General features: G+C 43.1%; 1 protein-coding gene across 6 annotated transcripts; it reads left to right on the top strand.

Moving 5' to 3' along the window:
• Positions 1-1,081: 1,081 nt before the first annotated feature.
• Positions 1,082-23,503, top strand: kat6b (K(lysine) acetyltransferase 6B). 6 transcript variants are annotated; one of them, XM_028432072.1, is made up of 17 exons: positions 1,082-1,248; positions 3,241-4,080; positions 8,562-8,670; positions 10,723-10,838; positions 11,049-11,130; positions 11,633-11,762; positions 12,022-12,977; positions 14,056-14,177; positions 14,456-14,568; positions 14,667-14,808; positions 14,942-15,103; positions 15,528-15,621; positions 17,165-17,396; positions 17,680-17,839; positions 18,264-18,533; positions 19,386-19,677; positions 19,770-23,503. In XM_028432072.1, the coding sequence occupies exons 2-17, from the start codon at positions 3,463-3,465 to the stop codon at positions 22,598-22,600; spliced, it is 6,429 nt and encodes a 2,142-aa protein (XP_028287873.1). In that variant the 5' UTR covers positions 1,082-1,248; positions 3,241-3,462; the 3' UTR covers positions 22,601-23,503. The 6 variants fall into 6 exon arrangements, with proteins under 6 accessions (XP_028287873.1, XP_028287877.1, XP_028287875.1 ...); XM_028432076.1 differs by lacking the exon at positions 1,082-1,248 and adding an exon at positions 2,414-2,788 and having other exon boundaries at positions 12,025-12,080; XM_028432074.1 differs by lacking the exon at positions 1,082-1,248 and adding an exon at positions 2,414-2,788 and having other exon boundaries at positions 12,025-12,977.
• The last annotated feature ends 203 nt before the right edge of the window (positions 23,504-23,706 follow it).

Genomic DNA, 23,706 nt, shown 5'->3' with positions numbered 1-23,706 from the left:
GTTCAAAAATACAATCTATTTTTTTAATACAGGCAAAAAAAAGGGAGGAGGAGGGAGTAAGTGGGGCCCTGGCCAGTGTTTTGCCCCGCAGATGGGCAGCAGTGTTTGTGAACACCAGTGTGGCAGTTGGCAGGGATTGAGGAGGGGAAGGGGAGGCTGCTGGTTGTGGTGTTGGTGGTGGAGGTGGTGGTGGGGGGTGGGGGGTGGGCAGATTGCAATGGCACATGCTCCAATTCAAATTATCCCTGGACCCATGCAGCAGTGGAGGACCTGCTGGGGCCCGGGGTGGCATTCATTATAACCAGACGCAGGCACAGGTTTTGGTCAGCGCCTCCCATCATGACACCAGGAAAAAAAAAAAAAATGCAACAAACATTTGAAATAAATGTAAAAGGCAGGGAGGTGATGAAGACTACAAATGAGGGCGTGCAGGTCAACGTCACTGAAGGTCATCAAGGCAATGATGGAGATGAAACATGACAGAAACATTAAATGGATGCAAATTACACATCAAAATGGGTCTTTATCCAACAGTTAAAAAAAAAGATGCTTGTATGTGTTTATAATCTGGTGGGAAGTTTACCAATTATCTCTGTCTAATTACATCCGTATTACTGCATGAAAAATGAGCTCTCTTTCATTTGTAAAATGCTGCTGCTGCTGTGGTGAAAATGAGCGAGTGGAGTAAAAAAAAAAAGAAAATTTAATGATCAACATTATTGCTAACAACTATTGCTCTTCCTTGGGCTTGCTGGAGTTAATTAACAGATTAGTGTATAATATCCCTGACAGGGGTAATAAGACTATTTGGCTATGTGCACGAAATCAATGCTCATTTAAAGAATAAAAGTCCAAATCTTTACACTGTAAGTTGATATGAGAATGTTACAGCCTCTCGAGGCTAAAGGCAATACAAACATGGAAGTGTAAAAAAAATGTTCCTCTCAGTGGTGATGGAGGGGGAAAAAGTGAAATTGACAATATCATTGTAGGAGCGCAAGTAGGGATGTCTACAGTGGGAGAAGAAGAAGAAGAAGTGGGAGGGTACCACTTTGTCACAGGCTGCTATGTAGATTAACCTTTCAATTAGTTGTTATCAGGTCCTCTCCATGTCTCGGCGCAAGCTTTCCAGCCTTCGCTTTGAGAGATCAAATCCCAGGAAATCGCTCGGATATGTCGCTTCACATTTATCCATCGACGCTAATGAAGAGAGGAGTATCCGGAGAGGGGGGAGAAAAACTTGAAGAGGTAAAGTATACCAGCAAATATTTACGGGTAGCATGCGCCCGTCTTTCCCCCCCAGCTCTTCTTTTCTTTACTAGTTGTAAACGCACTAAACTAAAGAGAGAAAAATCCGAGAGGACGGTTGTGCATCATTTCCTAATATATAATATGAGGGGGGAGAAAAACGAGAAGGTGAGAAATGGTTGAGCTAAAGGAAAACTAGCGATACATAATTGAGAAGCAGTGATGAAGGAGCTGCTCTCTCCCACAGCGGTCGTGTTAACTTGTATTCCCCCCTGAACGCGTCTCTTTTTAATGCCTCCCCTCCAGGGCTCACTTATTTGTAAGATATTTGATAGTTAATGGTGATAAAGAGGTCATGTCATCATTGCAAACGGCGCGGTCTTCATCATTTTGCTTTGGTAGACGCGGACGGAGCTACTTTTTTTATTTATTCAGTACAGCGGATTGTGTGTTTTAAGATGAAATATGCATATCGGGAGAATTATGTTAGAAATAATGAAAAGAGGAAGATAAAGAGAGACAGATAGGAGATGGAGGAGGAGGAGGATGAGGTGGAGGGGGTAAAAAGACGCGATAGCACAGACACATTTCGCCTGCAGCAGTACTACTTCAATACCTGGAATTAATAATTAAATAAGAAAATGAAATGCATTCCACTTTAAAGCTTCGCAGGTTTTTAACGCAAACAAATGATAGATTTAACAAACAGCCAATTAAAGTCTAAAATGATACAAATCACTTTCAAGTGTAACCAACTGTTTCAAGGAGGGGGGGGTCTCAGTAAAGGTGGGCCGGTGTTAAACGCTTTGTAAATGAGGTTAAATATTTATCTTATTTAATTATCAGTCAGACACTTCACGCACGCTATGGCGCATTTACAACTTAGTAATTACCAGTCGCTGCGGTTGGAGCTGATAAGTTTGGATATTATGAGCGCTGGAGGTGGATGATATCGATTCATCACTGAAGGCACCTTAAGAGGCGGGTCAATTGAGTGAAGTGACAGATCACACAGCCAGTGCCGAGCCGCTCGCGCTGAGCTCATACATAAAGATTGACATGTGCTTTATCAAACCAGAAATCGGATCTCGTCTTTACAGCCAATATTGAAGTTGCTGGGGAGGGCGCATTAGTGTAGGTAAGGTTTAATGAGACTCCATTGGATTGTAATCAGCGTCATGTCGGATTCATGTAAACTACAACATTGTAACAAAATGGCGACTGTTTAGGTGACATCAGTAAACGCTGGTAGCGCTGTCATTTATCTGCTCAGCTCAGCGGAACACAACTCCTCCGCGGAGGTTTTTTTTGTGTTGTTGTTGTTGTAAGTGTCCGTTATTGCCGGGTTGTTCCTCCGTTAAGCGGCCGCTGCAGACGTGCCAGCTGTCAGGAAGTCAGCATTGATTATTGTGTCATTAGACGGCTCGCGCTGATCAGTTTGTCGGTAGCGGACGTCGAGCTGTCAAAAAAGAAAAGTCTCCCGCGGATGGTTAAACTTTCTCCCTTTTCGTGTGTGTTTCAAAGACAACAACTGTTAACGGTAATGTTTTGTTTATTACACACATAAATGTTAACTTAGTCTTATTTTATAAGGAAACCGAAAACACGTCTGTCTGTGTGTGTGTGCGTGTGGAGGAGGCTGGTTGTTTATAGTTTTTCAGAAGTGTGTAGAAGTTTCTAGCTACCTGTCACAGTGTGAAAACTTAACCACTCTTAGAAAACAGCCTCTTTCAGAAATGGACATCTGGTTTGCTGTGTGGATTATGGTGTCAGACTATGGATTAAGTCACTCAGATTTCTTTAGCTGCCATGACAGAGCTAGCATCTGTTTTTATCCATCTGTTTCTCATGTTTTAGCACATCTTTAAAGTCCTGCATTCCTCTGGTTTAGCCTTTACCCAAAATAAGCTACTATATTGCATTTGAATAATAATAAGAAAAAGTCACATCAGACCCTGTGTTAACCAGTTTCTCTTGTTTTCCTTTCCTTAGATTTAATCTGGGATTTTAATAGGTCAACCATTGTGGAATTTACTAGTGCCAACTTTTCCTGAAGTTCAGTGTCACACACAGAGGATTGAGAAGAAATATGTGCGGATGCTGTTGTGGAACATAACTTCTTGACCTTATTAAGGATGTGGATGTACCAAGTTTTCTGTAGCAGAAGGAGGGAATCTTTATGGATCACGTTTTTGTGAGGCTAATTCTTCAACCATGGTAAAACTTGCAAACCCTCTTTACACGGAGTGGATTCTTGAAGCAATACAGAAAATCAAAAGGCAAAAGCAGAGACCATCAGAGGAGAGAATTTGTCATGCGGTGGCCACATCGCATGGACTGGACAAGAAGACGGTCCTTGAGCAGTTGGAATTAAGTGTTCATGATGGCTCTATTCTCAAGGTTACAAATAAGGGAAGCGCCTCCTACAAGGACCCAGGAAATCCTGGAAGAGTTGGATCAAGTTTGCCTGCAAATGCGCCTGTGCCATCTAAGGAATCTATATGGAATTCAAGCGATCTGCGCCATATTGATTGGAATAAAATACTAAAGAGGGCCATCGAGGGCCTGGATGATAACCATGGCTCCTCGCTAAAAAACATCGAGAGGTATCTGAGGAACCAGGATGACCTCTCAAGCATTGTTGACGATCCTGCTTTCCGGCAGAGGTTGCGGCTGGCGGCTAAGCGGTCAGTCAACAACGGCAGGTTGTTAAAAAATGGTCCCCGGTATGAGCTCAGCCATGGCAGTGCAGAGGGAAGGAGCTCCAGGTGTCCAAGTGTTTCCCCCTTGGTCCTGTCAGCAGTGACGCTCCTCCCCCATGAGCGAGACCAGGTACACACACCTTGGCCTCTACATTCCCATTCTGTATGTCCTGTTACTGTGCTATTGTTCATCACCATGTTACCCAGCTCTTTACATGCACCACAGCTTTCCGTTCTGAAGATGTTTTTGCAACTTTAAACGCTCCAATTATATGATATCATCACCAAAGACGAAGGGTGAAAGTTTGAGTGGTTTTGACTCAATGGGAATTTTTACGATTATGGTTTTAATCTTTGGGTCTCCAGCTTGGCAGGTTAGAAACATCGCCATCTAGAGTGCATCCTTTTGAGGGCTGTGTAGCTATTGGTCTCCATAATAAGAGAGCTTGGATAATCAGAAAGTCATGCTGACAGTGTGTGGTAGTCTGCTGTAGGCTTCCCACAGGTTATGTAACTCTAGCCTAATGACCTTAAAGGATGTGGCAGGCTGTCTTGTGAGTTGCAGAACATTAGTGAAGAGAGTTGTGATATTTTATTGCTTATTTGCACATGCATGAGCTTGTGTTGAAAGAGGAAGACAGAATATTTTCAGCTGTTATGACCTTTGTGCCCCAGAGAGGAAATAAAACCATATAAACAAACTTTTAGGCTACATTGTTTCTGCTGCTTTTTGGCACCTCAAGGGTGGTTTATAGTTTGCAGAGATTGTGTCTCTGTGACTGGTGCTTAGCAGTAACACACACTGCAGACAAATGTCTGTGGAATGACAGCACTTTTGTACTTGCTTTGCAATTTTAAGACACTATCAAGCCCAGGATAGTGTTTGATGGAAAATAGTTTTTATTGTGACGTGGTGTGCAGTCATCTCAATAGTTTGCTGTGAAGGCTTTCTGCATGCTTTGTGATGAGGCTTATCAAGATAAAGTGCGGTCTTGTTCTTTTGCACAAGTAATGCAGCAGAATCAGGCTATAGAGATGTCACCCTGCTCCTCACCAGTTTCACAGTGAATAATCAGGAAGCGACACCTTGATACTGCAGCCACAACTGTGACTGTGTCTGTGGTCAGGCCAAAAGTGAAACTGAGAACTGTTTAGAGACACAGTGTCCTGTGATAGTTCTCATCGCTGAGGAGGGCCTGCTGTTTTCCATTTGGAACATTTCAGCCTAATTCTCCCGGCCTGATGACATCACCTCACTCAGTCCAGGTTTACCGTTCACTTCAAACGATCAGACACCTCTGCCTGCTTAGTTGTCAAAGTATCATGTGTGTGTGCTAAGAATAAGAGATACTTTGAGGTAAAAGAGAAAAAAGAGCAGTCTTAGTTTAGAGTTTATTAGATTCTGAAGAGTCTCTGGCAGGAACAAAGGCAAGGAATGAGAGTTTTTTTCCTGCTGTGTTATGCAACCACTTGAGCTTTCTCTCTTTCTCTCTCTACCAGCGGTGTTCTAATAGGACCCCACCCCCTCACTCAGGACAGCCTGCTCTTTTGAAGCAGCATAATTTCCTGTAATGTACTTAATTTAGAATCCCAAAGTAAATCATCAGCATCTCTTCAGCTATATTTGTTTAACATTTTTTGGGCTGTACAGATTGCAAATTACTATTGCTTTTAATCAGCAGACCTAAGAATACTCCTAATGGAAATTAATCCAGTTTCTAAATCAGACTTCAGAGCTTAGTCAGTGTGAGACTCTATTATGAAGTCATATTATTTTAACTTCACTATCATTACGCTCTGAACATAAGTGCACAGGTTGTATATTAGCACTGATCAGCACTAGATCAGTATCAACATATATGTAGACCACAATGTAATATAATGCAAAGACTCACAGAGTATTTTAGATATAGGGACATATGCAGTACAGTATACAGCCAAACGGAGCTGCAAAACCAAACAATGTCTGCCATAAGTTTGCAGTTAGTTAATAAAACAACTTGCTGGAATGGTAGTAAACAGTGACCCAAATCATTTTCCATTTTCAACTCAACCCTATCCCTGATAACTGTCCTGTTACTCATACTATTTGCTTTGTCCATGATTTAGTTATATTGCTATATATGTCAATGTGAATGTTACTATACTAAACATTAAGATTAATATTGACATTACAGTGTTCGTGTTGGTGGCTGCTACAACAATGTAGTGTGCACTTAATTTAGATTTTATTGATTGCAGCTGTAGTTTTACTCTTTTAGAAGTCCTAGTTGCACCTTTTTTACTCTTTAGTCATTACAACACTGATGTTTTGTTGTCAAATGCTTTCCATAAGTCCTTTTGCAGTGGTTATATCTATCCATCTAATTTTTAAACCTGCTTTGTCCTTTACTACGGGATCACAGAGAGCCTATCCCAGCTGTCAATGGGCAAGAGTAACATAGAAAGGCACATCGACCTTACGGAAACCCAGCCCTCCTTAGTTAGTTCCTTAGTTACTATTGCTATGCCTGGCAAGTTTTCGCACACATAACATAGGCCAATATGTCAGAAATGCTAGCGACAGATGTCCCAAAGGGAATTATCGTCAATTTTTGGAAAACTAGTATTTGAAAGAGCCAGGCATAGGGGACTGCAGTATAATTTTGTGTGTATATCCACAACATTAGTTGTCAACGATCACACAATATCATCAAAATTGATGCGAAAGCACCTGGTCCTAGTGTAATCGGCAGACACCTCACATCCTGTTTATACACTCCCGAGAAGCCATTATCATAAATCAACTATGTTCCTGCACCGCAGGGAAATGGTGTATGTAGCCTCAATAATTCTTACCAGTAAGGGCTGCCCGATGCATGCAACGATAGCAATAACAACAGATAGCGATAGCAATAGAATGAACTATTAGCTTATCCTGCTTTTATTTTAGCTCACCAGGATCGTGTGCACACATTGTGAGATAGGTGTACACACTGGACATCACTAAGGCAAGAGCTACAGAACAGTATAAGTTCTGTAGTTCTTGTACAAGTTTTCCCCATGAATGGCACAAGCGTAGTCATTACACTGGTAGTAGGGAAGTAGTAAGTAGTAGTAGCACAGCAAACTATTTGTATTATTGAAAACATACTTTAGCGTTGTATAAAAAACTTTGATTGAACCATCATAACCGCATATGGGGCTATTCAGAAAGATTTTTTGCAGTTGTAGGTGTTTTTATATGAGCTGAAAGTATTTGTCTTCCATAACATGAGGCAAAAATCAGCTCTGTGCCGCTGGTAAATCCAACAGGTGTAGCCTCATCACACAGTAGATGTTAAGTGTTTTTATGTCCATACACAGCTGTGTGAGCAGCAGTGTGCTACTAATGCCAGTGCCTGCTTTCAAATATTGACCTGGCAGGTTGGAAAATAGAGTAATCATTGATGTGGCAGTAAACTGCTTCCCCCACATCGTAACAACTAATTGATACAGCCAGGAACAATGACCAAATTGCCACTGCATCCTTGCTGCACTTCCCCTGGGTTTCATTTGGATGGTGTGACAGGTTAAGGGAGGTGTTGTGTTTGATGACAAATGTAAAAAGAAAAGAAAAGCAACTTATCTTTTATTTCAGCTGAAGGTCAACAGAAGGTCAGGATTAAGAGAGATATAGGAGATGCAAATTTGGTTAAGGTCAGGATGCTGATCTGCGTCATAGAAACCAGGAACTAATTATGGGTATCCCCAGAGTGCCCTTCAAAGCTTGAGTCAATTGGTGAGGCCTTAGTGTGCAAACTGATGATGAGGTGGGTTATTTATGGTCACACCCTGTGAGTGTTATTTTCCGTTTAGAACTTCCTCTCAAGCAGAGAAGGAAGCAGCAGTTTGTTTGTTGCTCCTCTGGAGGCTTTTGTATATGATTTCATATTTAGCTTTATGAAAGCCATATTGTATGCGCCTGGTCTTGATTTCACCCCGAGATTCATTAGCTCTTGACTGGCTGTTGTAGGAAGTAATGACACTAAGTCTTCTCCCGGTTCTGTCTCTGAAGTCAGCCTCTCTTCATTTTGAGTGATCAATGGGGAAATCCTCTTAAACCCTGAGCTCATATTTGACTTCTTCTGAACTTAACCATAAGCCCTTAAATGAGTGTTTGTTCTGAGACTTGCAACATTTACAGTAGATCACAGCAGTAACAATGAGAGCATGTTTTATTATTGAGGTAATTTGATTACATGCTGGTTAATCCTTTCAGGCTGGAGTGCAAGCTTTAAGAATGGGATTAAACCCTTAAACTATGATTACTAAGATCACTTACCCATTCAGATGCAATGGATAAAGGAGGTGGATCTCAAATGCAGCATATCTCTGAGGATGAGATTCATTTATTATTCATCTCTAGTCTGTGAGAACTCCTTTTTCTTCTTTCTCTGAGCTTCTGGTTCCAGTTGATATTTTGCTGGCTGTTTCAATAAATCCATACGCTGGTTTTATCTTCTTGCAATGTGACTACTATAAGATAAATATGTCTAAAAACAAACAGGCTTTCAGGCAGTACATACTGTTCACAGCCCATACCCATTTCTGTTTCTTAAACAGTTTATTTGTGTTTGTGTTCCCACCCAGCTCCGGGTCGACCCTATCCCAATATGCAGTTTCTGTCTTGGAACGAAAGAGTCAAATCGGGACAAGCGACCAGAGGAGCTGCTGTCCTGTGCAGACTGTGGGAGCAGTGGTAAGTCACCCTGTGAAACACTCACAAGCAATTACATACTGTAAACAACACAAGTTAGGGTTGGGCGATATATTTTACTATATATATAAATTTCACACAAAACTTACGATTTACTAACTTTTTGTGTAGTTAAATAAAATTTTCAGCACACCCTTAACCAGTTATGGGCAACTAGTCAAGTCTGTGTCATGGTGCAGGCTGTGGGCATCAAGTGAAGAGAGAGGCTGGTAAATAAAACGCAATTCAAATGAGAAAAATCCCTATTTTTACTGTATTTTAACTGATAAAACTAGCTGACATCATGCAGTGTTTTCCTACACTAGTTTAATGTTAATCAGCCTGTCATTGATGGATGGACTAACAAGTTAGCTAACTAACAAGCCAGAGTATCATGACTAAAGGACATTTTAAAAACAAAGTGCCCAGCGAGACACGCTCACTCTTCATCCACATCCAGTCTCTCAGTCCGGCATTAGGCTACAGTCCTCTGTCTCTCGGCCCACTGCATTCAGCTATCTGTCTGGTTTGCTGACATGACACAAAAACTTGCGTGTTGTTTACAGATCTTGTATTAACGGTAAGGGCTCTCACTCCTTAAATTATCCACGCAGTGACCCGGGCGATCAGGAGAGCTTGTGATCTGTGTTATAAAAGATCTTTGCAGCACTGTGAGAATAGATGATAGAAACTTTTTTGAAAGGCACACTTGTTTCTGGCCACAAAACCGAAACACCTTCCAAACTGCCTTTTTTAGGGGCAAGCTCTTCTCTACCGGCTGCCATGTTGTTTGAGTGCGTCTTGAAAAATCATTGCCTCATTTTTGAATAGTCATAATGTCCTATACAAAATATGCAAAACATGATATTCAACAGCAGGTTTTGTAATAATTAATCTTGGTGCTAGTGTTTATTTAACTTGGATTTTATCAGAGGGTATATGCAAGATTTTGAACATCCACGTACCCACCAGGTGCAAGTCAGTTGCTACACAATCTTCTGTGCCTATGAAAGGCTTTTCCTAATCAGACTGTTTTGCATTCACAAAAAATGAGTCTGAGTTTAGAGTACTAATTTGTTAGTGGCCAAATTTTTACTCAAACCCATATTGTCAGTATGACCCCAGCCTGCATATCTGTAAATACAAATACATCAAATATCAATGAATACGTGTGTCAAAAACCTTCATTTCATTCCACTGTACACTATGTAAAACAATCCTGGCAGCAGCCGTTTTTACCATCAGTCAGACAGATGTCACATTCTTGCTTCACATTTTTTTACTTCCTTTCAAGGGATTTATTAAAAGAACTGTGGTCAAATTGAGTTGCTGAAGGGATCCAAATTACATGCAACCCTCAGAGGGGCAGATGCTCTGAGTGACCATTAGACTCTGAAATCATCCAAGTCATTTTCTTTCAGTTCAGATTGTATTTTACAGCACTCTAGTTATAGTGGATCAAAGATCAGCCTCTTTTCCTGCTGCAGATTGTTGGCATTTCCTTTAGTGTTCTTTTGTTCCAGACAAAACTGCTAACCCCCATAAAATTACCTCTGCCTAGGAGTCATTTATGTTTGAACAATTATTTTAAATGCCGTAAGGAATTGTTCTCCTGGTGACATTTTTATAGCTCAAATTTGACTAAGTAGTGTCGAGGTGGTTTTCATTAACCACTCGTAGTGTACACAAATTGCGCTCTCACTGTAAAACAGCTGTTTTACAACTATGAGAGGGAGCCGGGTGAGAGAGAAGGCAAGCTTTTACATGACTTTCATGGATCGGCTTCCATTAGAATGAGTGCTGCTACTGTTTCTGCCTCATTAAGATCAAATTATCTGTAATTAGCGGCTCAGATGTTTGATCATACTGTTTTTAGACACAACTTGTGGCAGGGAGGGGGTAAAAAGTGTTGCGGACATACAGGCCTGCCATTGTTTTTAATGATGTAATATGTTAATATTTAACTTGACTGTGTGGATAAATGGAGGACCTTGTCTGTAGTTGGCGCTGGTAAAAATGTGTCATGCTAATGTGCCTGTTTGATTGCTTCTGAAGGGCATCCGTCATGTCTGAAGTTTTCCCCTGAATTAACCTCAAATGTGAAGAGATTACGATGGCAGTGTATTGAATGCAAAACCTGCAGCTCCTGTCGAATACAGGGGAAAAATGCTGTGAGTATAATACGTACATCTTAACACACACCATGGCTTTGGCTTGAAGGTAGATCCCATTTTGAGCATCCCTGAGGATTTGTTGAGATTTGTAAAGCCTCTCTTGAGCACAATTGGGCTTATTTTTCTAAAAGACTTTAAATGACAGTGGGGTGTGTTACATGTATGCAACTGGGACATCCCTTACACATGCCTGCTGTTCCCTTTCAGGATGAGATGCTATTCTGCGATTCATGTGATCGGGGCTTTCACATGGAATGCTGCGATCCACCGCTTTCAAGAATGCCAAAAGGTGAGGTGTTTACACTGTCGGGCTTCTCTGTTTCCCCCCTCTGCTGTCAATTCAAAGTCTTTTCTTCACAGACGGCCGTTTGGGGCTGTCACTCAGCACACAGAGAAGCAGTGGTGGCTTATTAGGAGCTTTGCATGCATATCAAATTATTCCAGCATCCCCGGGGAGATGTGCTATCTCTGGATTACAGTACTGACCCTACAGCGAGGCTTGTAATGATGGTGCACGTACTGTAGTAGGATATTTGGCAGGCAATTCATACGAGTCACATAGCTTAGCTCAACAAGCTGACATGGAGTCTATTTCACTGGACAGAGAATTGACCCAATGTTTTTCTTATGGATTTTCGCTTTGTGCTGAGTAATTGATTGTCATTGTGAACTGGCAGGATTCTCGCCAGCTCTCGGTATTAAAGGAAATGTTTCAGATAAATGTACTGTATGTCCTCTGAATTGATGAACCCACCCCAAATGGCACTCTCTTGTGTTTGGACACCCTCCAGGAACCTGGATCTGCCAAGTGTGCAGGCCAAAGGAGAATGGGAAGAAACTGCTGCACAAGAAAGCTGATCAGATCAAACGTCGATATGCAAAACCAATTGGAAGGCCCAGAAATAAGCTCAAACAAAGAATGTAAGAGTCAAATCATCTAAATCTTAAGTACAAAATAATGTCAGGTAACTCTCCTGTTACTTTGAATTAATTATTTCAGAATTAAATGTAACCATAGAAGTAAAAAAAAAAAAAAAAAAAGTTAAAAAACTATATAAACATAATTTAAAGATAAATGCAGTGGAGTTAAAAGTACTAGTTTAGTTAAAATCTTAAGAAGCATAAAAGAAAATTGTGCAAAAAGTATGAATATTCCTACATTCCTCTGTCCTTGTTCCAGCAGGTCTGTAACCAGTGGTGACGGCTCCATGGTAGCACTTGGAGGAAGGGGGTCACCTGGTAGGGGTCAAAAGATTACCGTCTGTTCCACACCTTCATCTGGTCATGCTGCATCTCTGAAGGACGCCAGAGACAGATTGGCTGTTGCAGGCCCTTGTTGTGCAGTCGACGCCACCCAATTCACCACTTCCACTCCCACCACCACTCCCCCCCTCACGCCCACCTCCACCCCAGCTACACTCACTGTTAACAAGAAAACCAAAGGGCTTATTGATGGGCTTTCCAAATTCTTTACTCCTTCCCCTGTGGGCCGTCGCTCGCGAGTTATAGCCGTAGAGTCGCCCGGCAGGCACTTAAGCTCTATAGAAAAGGGTCCGCCCAAACTGTTGAAGCCACCAGAGCTGTTTGCCTTTGCCGCTGACGCCTCTCAAAAGATAGCACCCTCATCCTCTGCACTTCCTCCCACTTCCACATTGCCAGGACTTAGCCCCCCCTCGCAAGTGTCCAGCAGCTCCAACTCTGCTAACTCTCCCCAGAGCTCTTCCAGCCAGTCTAGTGTTCCTTCCCTGAGTAGTCTCTGCAATAGCAGCCAACTTAAGGGACTTTTTGATGGACTCTCTCATATTTTTACTACTCAGGGACAGTCACGGAAAAAGAGACTACCGTGCTACGCACCACCTAAGCGCATGCCCCATAAACAGGATGCGCCTAAAATGGGGCCCCAGCACCTTGGAAGGAATGAGTTTAATAAAAATAGGTTACACTCCACATCTGCTGGGCCAGGGCGACCCAGAGGACACCCATTTAAGATGGTCAGTCATTTCAAACGTAACCCTTTCCTTAAAAAGCACAGGACACTAGGCAGGCTGAGGTATAAAGTGAGCCCTCAGAAGGGAGCCCCCTCACCAGGAAAGGGAGACTTGACAGACGGAAGAATTAAGCCTGAGAATAATCATGGTAAGCAAGGCTCGAAATTCCAGCCAAGACCTGCGTCTCCACACCTCTAAGCTTCTTCTTCATTTTTTTAAAGCTTAACACCCGCAGTTATTTTTTTCCCAGACTAGAGCTAATCACCCTCAACATTCTAACAGATTACTAATCTTCTTCCTAATTTGAATTCTTTTAGTTTATTAACACAGTTTCGTTGCGTTTTGACTTGGCTGCGGAGTTTACGTGGCTTCCATCCTCTTGCCCGTTGGCTTTTGTCATAGTGCATGGCCCACTAACTCCCTCATGTTGCTCCTTGCTCTGTCCTTGACCCTCTGCATTAGTGCACACATTGTGATCACTACCTAATAGAGACTGTAGTCACATTGCGCTCTTCTTCATCCCACCCTCACTCTTGAAATCACCGTCTCCACTCAACCTCACTTCCAGCGGTCATTAGACACATACAACCCAGTGATTCACCACCCAAGTTGACTCAGAGCTGACATGATGATTATAGCCAGAAGTGCAGTAACCATCACATTTCACTGTCTACAGGAGCGAAAAAAAAACACACAGGAGAAACAAACCGATATATGTTACAAGAAGTTCTAAACAATATCCTGCACAAACACTATTTACTGCCGCAGCATATTCCCATAAATATGTTAATGACACATCACTTCCACTTGTAATGGGTTTTTGTTTTGGTGGTTAAGTCATAGTGTTGATGTCTTTCATAAAATTACTGCCTGCTTTCCAACATCAGTTGCTTTTCATGTCGACACTCGCTCCCTTCACTGCATCTGCTTCTTAATTCATGGGAAACTGTCTTGGTGGATGACTAAGCACATGAAAGCGGTTACGCAATTAGAGTGATTTAGTTTCACTTCATTACATTAGGGATTTTCATATAAACATGCAAAGATGATATATTATGAAATTCCTCAGAGACAGAGCCTCAAACAGGCTCAGCAGCAGAACTCACAGTATAAGCACATTTGCATAGAATGCATTTATGTGATTATTCAGCCACGCTTGCTTCAAACAAGCCCGGTGCTGATGTGCTGTCTGATGTGTTGATGTTGTGTTATTGTGCCTGTAACAGGCCACAACAGGGAGCTGCATGTGAAGCAGGAGGTCCAGGCAGACTTTGTGGCCATGTCCAGAGACCATGTCACAGAGGAAGACATTGAGACCTTCACGCATGTCCAAGAACTTGCTGCCCAGGTTTGAAAACTCAATTTTGGATTTTCGGTTATGCCAAGTAGTAGTCAGCTTTATTTTGATATGTGTTGATTTTGATAGAAATGATTGCATGATGTCTCTCGAAGGACTGGAGTAAGTCTATTAAGTTCAGTGTATCTTCCTTTTTCACTCCAGACTATGAACCACCATCTTGATATGACTATGAATTTGTCACAATACAAATGGACTTGTGATAAGAGGCTCTGTAACATTGAATTATCTGGGTCACTATATTTTGCCTTTGTTGAATCTTTTCACAGAAAACTGGATCTCTGATGAACACAGACTCCATTCGATGCCCCGCCGTCATTGAATTTGGAAAGTATGAGATTCAAACCTGGTACTCATCACCGTACCCACCTGAATATTCAAGGTAATGTCCATTTATTTTCTCTCTCTCCCCACATAATGGCAGTTTCTTTGTTGCTGTGTCATATCACATGCTGAAGTTCTCTCTTTTGTCTTCATCAGATTACAAAAGCTTTATCTGTGTGAGTTCTGTCTGAAGTACATGAGAAGCAAAAGCATTCTGCAGAGACATACAAAGAAGTGCGGCTGGTTCCACCCGCCAGCCAATGAAATCTACAGAAAGGACAACCTTTCCGTATTTGAGGTCAGCTTCCCTTTACAGTAATAAAGCAATAACTGTGCTGCATGAGATGTCACTGAATAGGCTCTGTGTGGAGGAGGGGGAAAATGAGAACTGTTTGAACAGTGTCCTCTTGCTCTTTTTATTCCGTGTTTAGGTTGATGGAAATGTCAGCAAACTATTCTGCCAAAACCTCTGCCTGTTAGCCAAGCTTTTCCTGGATCACAAGACCTTGTATTACGATGTGGAGCCTTTCCTCTTCTACGTACTTACAAAGAATGATGAGAAAGGCTGTCATCTTGTGGGCTATTTCTCCAAGGTAAGAATTACAGAGTGATTTTATGGGAAATGAAGGAATACCGCACATCATTTTTGAACAGTGACAATGATACAGAGCTATAATTTGTCCATTTTTGTAATGTAGACTAAACTAGACTATAGACTATTATAGACTATTCACAGTAATGATTAATCTCATTACTCATTTGTTAGTACCAGCTTTTGAAATATATAAGATTTGTTTTCCCTTTTAAATGATTCTAAAACAGTTTTCTTTCAGATTAACTAATAACAAAGTTGTAGGTCTAATTCTCACAACATGATAAATTATAGTGCTAACTATAACTGTGTGTGTGCGTGAGTGTGCATGTGTGCACAGCTTTAGACAAGGACAATGGCAGGTGCAGTAAATTGCCAGCTTCAGCAGCGCTCTGACATACTTGATCTGTTTCTCCTTCCCTCAGGAAAAGCTTTGCCAGCAGAAGTACAATGTCTCCTGCATAATGATCATGCCTCAGTACCAAAGGCAAGGATTTGGAAGGTTTCTTATTGATTTCAGTAAGTTTCTTAATGCTTTTTTAGACCACCAAATTCCATTTTTTTTTCCATTGATCTTCACAAACAATTTCAGATTATAGAGCGAATTTGTAGCTTGTGGCAAGGTGCTGTTATTTTGTTAAAGCTTTCAAGGAGACTAATCAAGAGCATTCATGTACAGTGCTTAGGCAATCACAGAAGATTAAGCATGAGAATCATAATGTACTGGCTGCATGCATTAGTTGATGGCCAGTAGTGTTTCTCCTAAACACTGCCTGAAGAGATTTTTTCCATAGAAAATGCCCCCATTTCTCCCTCTGTGACTTGGCGATGGTGATGAGGCATAGATGCTGCTTTTATGTTTTAGTCTAGTGAATGCAACACATACAATATTTAAAGCCTCTCGGTCCACTTATGAAAACAGTTGCTGCCTTGAGTGGATTTCTGTGTTTAGGCAGGCAGTTTTTTTGTCATTATAGGCATTTTATTATTTCCAAGAGTTGTCTCTTTGCCAACTTTGTGTGTGAGGAAGAGAAGGAAAAAGACATGAGTGTGGGGAGGGCAGGCGGTAATGGAGCATTTGATTTCCTGTTCACTTTGGGAACCATTGAGACACAGAGATGCAGAGGATCTGTGATATTGAGAGTGTGCTGATAACAAAGACAGGGATTAAGGGAGATTGAACACAGCTGAGTTCTGAGCTCTTTGAAGGCTTTATTGGAAAATGTAGCTTTGGAGCTGGAAGTTGTTTAGATTAAGATTTTCTGTTATATTGGATTGTATTAGAAGAACACTTTGTTTCAGGTAGCTTTAAGAGTGGAGCATTAGCGTGGGTCCGTGTGAAAAATGTTCTCTTACAAATCATAATTCAAAGGTCTCAGAGCAGTTCTTTTGATTTATTAATGATAATATACTTGTAGAACGACACAGAATGAAAAATCACCTTTTTAGTTAATTTATTTAAATATTCATCGGCAAGTGTTTGTTATCACAGACTCCTTTCCTTAGCTTCAGTAATGAATGTTGTCATGATTACTGGAATATTATGTGTTTGCTGTTTGGTGATTAGATTTGCTTGTTTGGTTCTCGGTAGTGGGTGCACATTAGAAGGCATTAATTAATTTCATGCCGCTCATAATGGATGACCCTTGACAGGGCTGCTATAAAACTAATTACACACAGATACATATTAGTAGGTTTTTTTCTTCGTTCGTTATCTCTCCTAAGTGCAGTCTCCTGTGAGCATTGACATCCAGCTGCTTCTCTGTTTCGCTCTGTCGCTTTGTTTCCTCTTTACTCCCCTCCTTTAGCCTCCTTTGTTGCCCTTGCTGGCATGTATCATAGCTTCTGACAGAGGTTGAAGGAGTAAAACGCTGATTGCCTTTTCTCCCTTTATGCTATTTGAAGGTGAATCCCAACCAGGGTTCGGTGTCACATCCTTACCACAAATGTGTAATCCATGATGGAAGGGGTGTAGGGATTGAATTGCTATCTAAAATAACCCAGCAGCAGCCTATATCTTGACTAAAGCATTTTGTTTTTTGCTTGAATTGCGTCTTTTTAGGTTACCTTCTCACCAGGCAAGAAGGACAAGCCGGCTCCCCAGAGAAGCCGCTGTCAGATCTGGGTCGCTTATCCTACCTGGCATATTGGAAAAGTGTCATACTGGAGCACCTTTATAAGCACCCTGATAAACACATCAGTGTTAAAGGAATAAGCAGGGCCACTGGGATGTGTCCACATGACATCGCGGCTACTCTCCAGCAGCTCGGCATAATTGACAGACAGGATGGCAGGTCAGTTTCCAAGCCACAGTCTCCTTCAGCCTGTGCTGCCACTTCTGTATGCTGTCTGACTTATCCAGGCCAATGGGTATTTTTAACAGCATATCCATTAATGCTGCTGAATATTGACAGAAGTAAGTCAGGTTAAGCACCCCAAAGGACACGGAGCACCTGCTGTCCCAAAGAGCTTGTCTTTGTGCTCGTATTTAACCACACATCACCTTCTGTCTGCCCTGGCTAGTGCTCCTCTCTGTTGTCAATGTGATCTCATGCGTTTTCCTTACTGTGAACCTAGGATTGTGTTGATCAGAAGAGAACGATTGATTCAGCGGCACATGGAGAAGCTGAGGGCTAACCCGCGCCAAATCGAGGTGGACCCAGATGCCCTGCGGTGGACACCTTCTGCTACTCTAAACGCTGTCCTGTCTGAGGAGGAGAGGGAGGCAGAAATGGATGTAGGTTTCTTTGTTTGAGAGACTCTAGTTATTTGTTTACTCTTGCCTGCTATGCTGTTAGTCAATGTTTGGTTGATTAGCTGGGGAGTTCAAATAGAGGCCATTAATGGAAAAGGCATTCTCGCTGTCAGCAGGCATCTAATGTTGTGCAAAATTGCCCTAAATCAGTTCACTACATAATTGATAGTACTGAATATTCCATGAAATGCAATCTTTCCACGGTTGCTTAACAGAAATGTTTCCATCATGACGGGCAGACATCCAATCAGAACGCTGCTCTTATTATCAGGAGAAACCTGCAGCGATTCATTTGTCATGATGTTAATTCCAATCTCTTGTTTTCCTATTAGCCTCATTGCTCAGATGTTGGATCCGTGCATGTGCCTTTCCCAGAGATAATGCTTCTTGTCTGTTTAATTACCAGGCTGAACGGCTGAAGGAGCAGGCCAGTTGCTGGGAGAAGGAGGAGAGAGAGGGCTTCATGATGACTCACAGTAGCAGGCAGCCTCTTACAAAGATTCACTGCAAGGTTCCCTACAGGACCTATGAACGCCGCCCTACACCATCCTGGACCAGGCGCATCCAGCAGTTAGAGGAGGCGAGTGACGATGAAGCCGATGACGATGATGATGACTCCGACAGCTCACCGCCCATCCTGACAAAAGCCCATGCAATGCTTGCAGCCAAGAGAAAGGTGAAATGTTTGTAGATGTGAATCATGCTTCTTTGCAACACAACTCCATTGTGTGATTATATCATCAATTGTGTGGAGCTTTATTCAGAGACAAGGTGGAATTGAATGTATATTACTGTATTTCCCTTCATTCAAGAGTGTGTTATGTACTTGGGTGAGATGGAAAGGTTTGATAAATATTCATGAATTCAGGGTAGGGTTGAGTGGCTTCCTCCTGTCATCTGGAGCCTCCCTGTGTGCCTGCAGCTGTAGATAATAGATTGTGTTTTCACTGCTGGTGTCGAGACTGTGCAGGCTAAACCTTGTACTATTGTCAATGGTCATGGTTAATTTACTGCCCTCCTCTGTGCTTCTCACATTTGTTCTGTCTATATGGCACTGCCCCCTTGTGCTGGAGATAATATTACAGCTGGCTGCATGATGTCAAGGAGCTCTTTTCACCAAAAACACTATGGAAACCAGAAAAGAATGACAGTGGCTGTTGGAGTTTATTTAGTGCATTAGTTACAGTATTGATTTCACATTCTTCTTATGGAGGATTTCGGAGAGGATAGCGGTTGAGTCAGAGGCAGTCGGTGGGAAACAACTGGAGAATGTAAAATATAGACTGTGGTTACAGCTTACTCTGCCTTTCTCATTTGTGGTTTTCCACACCAGGCTGCATTGCTCAAACATTGAGTCTTGCAGTGTGGGTTTAACATTTTACATTTAGCACGGAAGCCTGAATGAAATTCTGCTATATCCTCATGCAGGTCATCCTCCTAGTGCCCTAGTTCTCAGTTCAACAACAACTCCTCTGCTTTGTTGGAGTTTTTTTTCCTGTTTTCATTGGTTCTTCTGTTTGTGTTTCAGAGGACCATTGTTCTCAAGAAAAGAGGGCGTAAGAGAAAGCGGATAAACAGCAGCGTAACAACAGAAACCATCTCCGAGACAACAGAGGTTCTAAACGAACCCTTCGACAACTCAGAGGATGAACGTCCTATGCCCTTGCTAGAGCGCACCTGCAGGTTGGGTGACGGGGAGGAAGAAGATGAGGAGGAGTCACACAAAGTCAAGACTCCAACCATGCCAATGAAGCGCCGTAGAGGCCGTCCAAGACTGGAGAAGAATGCACATAAAGGCAATCTCGAACACTGGAATGACGGTATTTGCATCTTGAACATAATTTATATAAAATGCAATGTTTCTCAATGATAGTTTGCAGCAGTTTGTTCTAACTTTCTTTTAATTTGACAGGAGCTGCTATTCTCTCTAAGAGACCCAGCAAACCACGTCCAGTGAAACGCAAGAAAGGCTGGCCCAAGGGAGTAAAACGCGGACCTCCTAAATGGAGGCTAAAGAACGAAAGAAAGATTGGCTTCAAGCTGAACCTCTACACACCTCCCGAAACTCCAATGGAAGCAGAGCAGCACCATATTCAGACTGAGGATACAAAAGACGAACCACACCAGGATATTGTCAGTGCAGACGAAGGCAGCAAAGCCGACCGAGGTTCACCTATTCCAGATATACTGCTGGAGAGGCTGCCGTCTAACCCCCCAAGTCCTGGCGACCATGGCTCCCACAAGTCGAGTTCCCCAGATGCATCACCAGTGGCTTCTCCAGTCTGTTCACCAGCTGCCTCCCCTAGCCCCATGTCACCCAGGCCTGTGGACAGAGGTAATTCCCCAGAACCACTTGAAGATGACCAGCAAGAAAGCGACCATGAGCAGGACTTCTCAGCCAAAGACATGGAGCACAGCACAGAGGGTGCTGCCTCACTTGAGAATGACAATGAAGAAGATGAAGAAGAGGATGAGCGCAGAGCTCACTTGGAGGATCAGGATGCAGATGATGAAGATGACAGTCACAGCAAGACAGCAGGACTGGAAAGCAGCACAGAAGAGGTGGAACAGAGCTCAAAAGACATACCCAAATGCTCCACACCTTTTTTAGATCCAAAAGAAGACCGTGGCTCTGAAGTGAATCCGCAGGTTTCTGCAGTAATGTGTAGTGAAGAGGAACCAGCTACTGCTGCAGAGAGCATCCAGGATGCAGCAACAGAAATGACAGTAGCAGCACCTCCACCTGAAGCAGTAGCAGTCGCTTCAATAGCAGCTGTAGAGTCTGATAATCCTGCAGACTCGGAGTCAGAGGAAGAGAGCACACCCAGTCCTCATATCCCACCTCATCCACCTGCAGAGAGGACAGCGCTCAGTCCAGTACTGAGGGAGGATCCCCCGGTCTGCGCAGAGATTGACTCAGAGACAGCCCAAGCTGTTCAGTCTCTGACGCAAGAGACTGAGCAAGAGAATGTTTTCCAGGAATGTGTGGAGAGTCAGGAGCCCTGCAGAAACCTGCAGACCTATGCCCATGTGGCCCAGAGCCCTCAGCTCACCCCACTGGATGACTGCCCCCAGTCAGACCACAGCAGCCCTCTTTCCTCTGCACAGTCTCACCCCAGCCAATCAGTACGCTCTGTTAACAGCCCGGCTGTCTCCATCCTAGAAAGCGGCTACACTCAGATCAGCCCGGACCACAGTGCCATCTCAGTGCCCTCGCTCCACAACATGGAGACGAGCCCCATGATGGATGTGCCGTCGGTGTCAGATCACTCCCAGCAGGTGGTGGACAGTGGTTTCAGTGATCTGGGCAGCATTGAGAGTACCACAGAGAACTATGAAAACCCCAGCAGCTACGACTCCACCATGGGGGGCAGCATTTGTGGGGCAGGCCCCTCCCAGAACAGCTGCTCCTATGGCAGCATCCCCCCCAGTGGTCTGCCCCAGAGCAGCTGTGCCGTGAGCCAACAAATGGCTGCCGTTAACCCCGGCAGCTGCGGTATGATTCAGCAGAACAGTCTGAGCTCGCCGCCACACTGCAACGTCAAGTCCCCACAGGGCTGCGTGGTGGTGGAGAGGCCCCCCAGCAACAGCCAGCACAGCCAGCGCAGCCAGCACAACCAGCACAGCCAACACAGCCAACACAGTCAACACAACTCCCACAGCAGGCACGGCCCACACAATCAGCACAGCCAACACAATCAGCACGGTCCACACAATCAGCTTTCCCAGCACAGTCAACACAATCCCCACAACCAGCATATTCACCATCACAATCATCACCTGCAGCACAATCAGCTCAGCCAGCACAATCAGCACGCTCAGCATAGCCTTCACAATCAACATAGTCAGCACAGCCAGCAGCAGTCCATGGCACAGTGCGCCATACCCACCAACTTCACCACCACCATGCAGCTGGCTGACATTCCTGAATCTGGAAACCCAAACTTCGCCCTCTATGAGAGGATCAACCACCAGGGGGAGTACGGCAGCGGGCACTACTCTCAGTCATCCGGCCTCAGTTTGGCCAAGCTTCAGCAATTCACCAACACATTTATAGACCACCCTCACACGCTGCCTTTTAACCACTCGGCCTCACACCCCATCACATCATATGCAAACACCCCTTCGCTGTCATCACAGCACTCTAGCCTGGTATCCTTGTCCCAGACCCCTCATCGAGTCCCCAACCCACAGGTGCAGGCCACCATGACCCCGCCCCCAAATCTCACCTCGCCACCACCCATGATGCTACAGCGCAACATGGGCATCCCACCCTCGCAGCGAATCCAGCCTCAAATGGCCTCAAAGAATCACATCTCTGCACGCTCCAAGTCAGCCCCACTGTCACACCACCAGCAGCAGATGTACGCCCGGCCGCCACAGGCTGTTGCTGTGCAGGCGCCATCCAGGACGCTGGCTGCAATGCCACGCATGAACATGAACATCATGCCAGCACCAGCCTACAATGTCAACTCTATGAACATGCCCTCCCTCAACGCCATGAATGGCTACAGCATGAGCCAGCCCATGATGAACAGCGGCTACCATGGCAACCATGCCTACATGAACCAGTCACCCCAGTACTCTATGCAGATGGGCATGATGGGAACACAGCCATACCCCCAGCAGCCCATGCAGGCTCCACCACATGGCAACATGGTGTACACTCCAGCTGGTCACCATGGTTACATGAACACAGGCATGTCCAAGCAGTCCCTGAAAGGGCCTTTCATCAGGCGGTAACTCCCTGCAGGACTGAGCTGGTTCTTCTTGTGTGCATTTTGCTGTTTTGAGATGCACTGATCTGGCCTTGTTCTTGGTGTCTTTTTGTTATTTTGTTTATTACTTAAAAACCAGCAGCAGCACTTGGAAAGAATGCAAACATTTTCATCAGTTAGTAAATTTTGAAGCTAATGTTAAAAAGTATTTTTGTTCCTCCATATGGGAAGCCTTACATCATTATGATGAAAATCTATTTAATTAGTGTTAGTGTCTCTGATGTGTCTTTAGGCCAGGCAGGTTCAGAGCTCACAGGTAGAGATTTCATCAGTGGTCGTGTAGCAGCCTCAAATGAAGCCATTTAATGTGCCTGCTACAAGTGGAGATAGTGGCTGTTTGAACCTGTTCAGTGTACCTGTCTAACAGTGCTGACAATTAGTTTGTACTATACTCATGCCTTTGTATATTTAAATTATTGTACTTATTTTGTAAAGTGACAACTAGCATGCTTCAGTCTCTGTTAGTGACAGTGCATTGAGTAGTACTGTACAAGTGTTGTGCTTAATAGCAAGCCATTTTAAAAATATCTGGCCTTTATTAGGTTTCCCTCCACAGGGAGAAAGATGAAACTATATTTTGTTAATTCTAATATTGTAAAAAAAAATGTAAACTTAGTCCTGTTTTCTGTTTGGTTTGAGAGGTTTTATTGCTATGTATGTATAATTCTGAAGTCTTTTGTAACAGATCTCCTTGAGGCAGCTTTCTGTTTAATAAAGCAGACTGATTTCTGTCAAAATAACAAAGCATATCTCAGTGTTTGTACCCTGAACAATTCTAAAACATTTCAAAATGTCCAGAAGTGTGGCAGAATTTAAAAAGAACTAAATGATTATAACGATGAATAACAATAAAGAAAATATAAATTTAGTCCAAAGTCAATATTTTACATAATGCCTTTAAAGCTACGTTTTCATTCCATCTGTAGATTTGTTTTCTATCTTTATAAAATGTTGGATTTATATTTTACCGAAGTGTAGAAGAATAGAGCCTGTGAATAGACCAAACTAAGCTAATGGATTGCATGTAAAACGCAACTTGTACTTGTGTTTTTGTTTATATTGCTCTTTTGT

Source organism: Parambassis ranga, chromosome 19 (genome assembly GCF_900634625.1).
Source record: "Parambassis ranga chromosome 19, fParRan2.1, whole genome shotgun sequence".
Taxonomy (NCBI): domain Eukaryota; kingdom Metazoa; phylum Chordata; class Actinopteri; family Ambassidae; genus Parambassis; species Parambassis ranga.
This window is presented reverse-complemented; position numbering and strand designations above follow the sequence as displayed.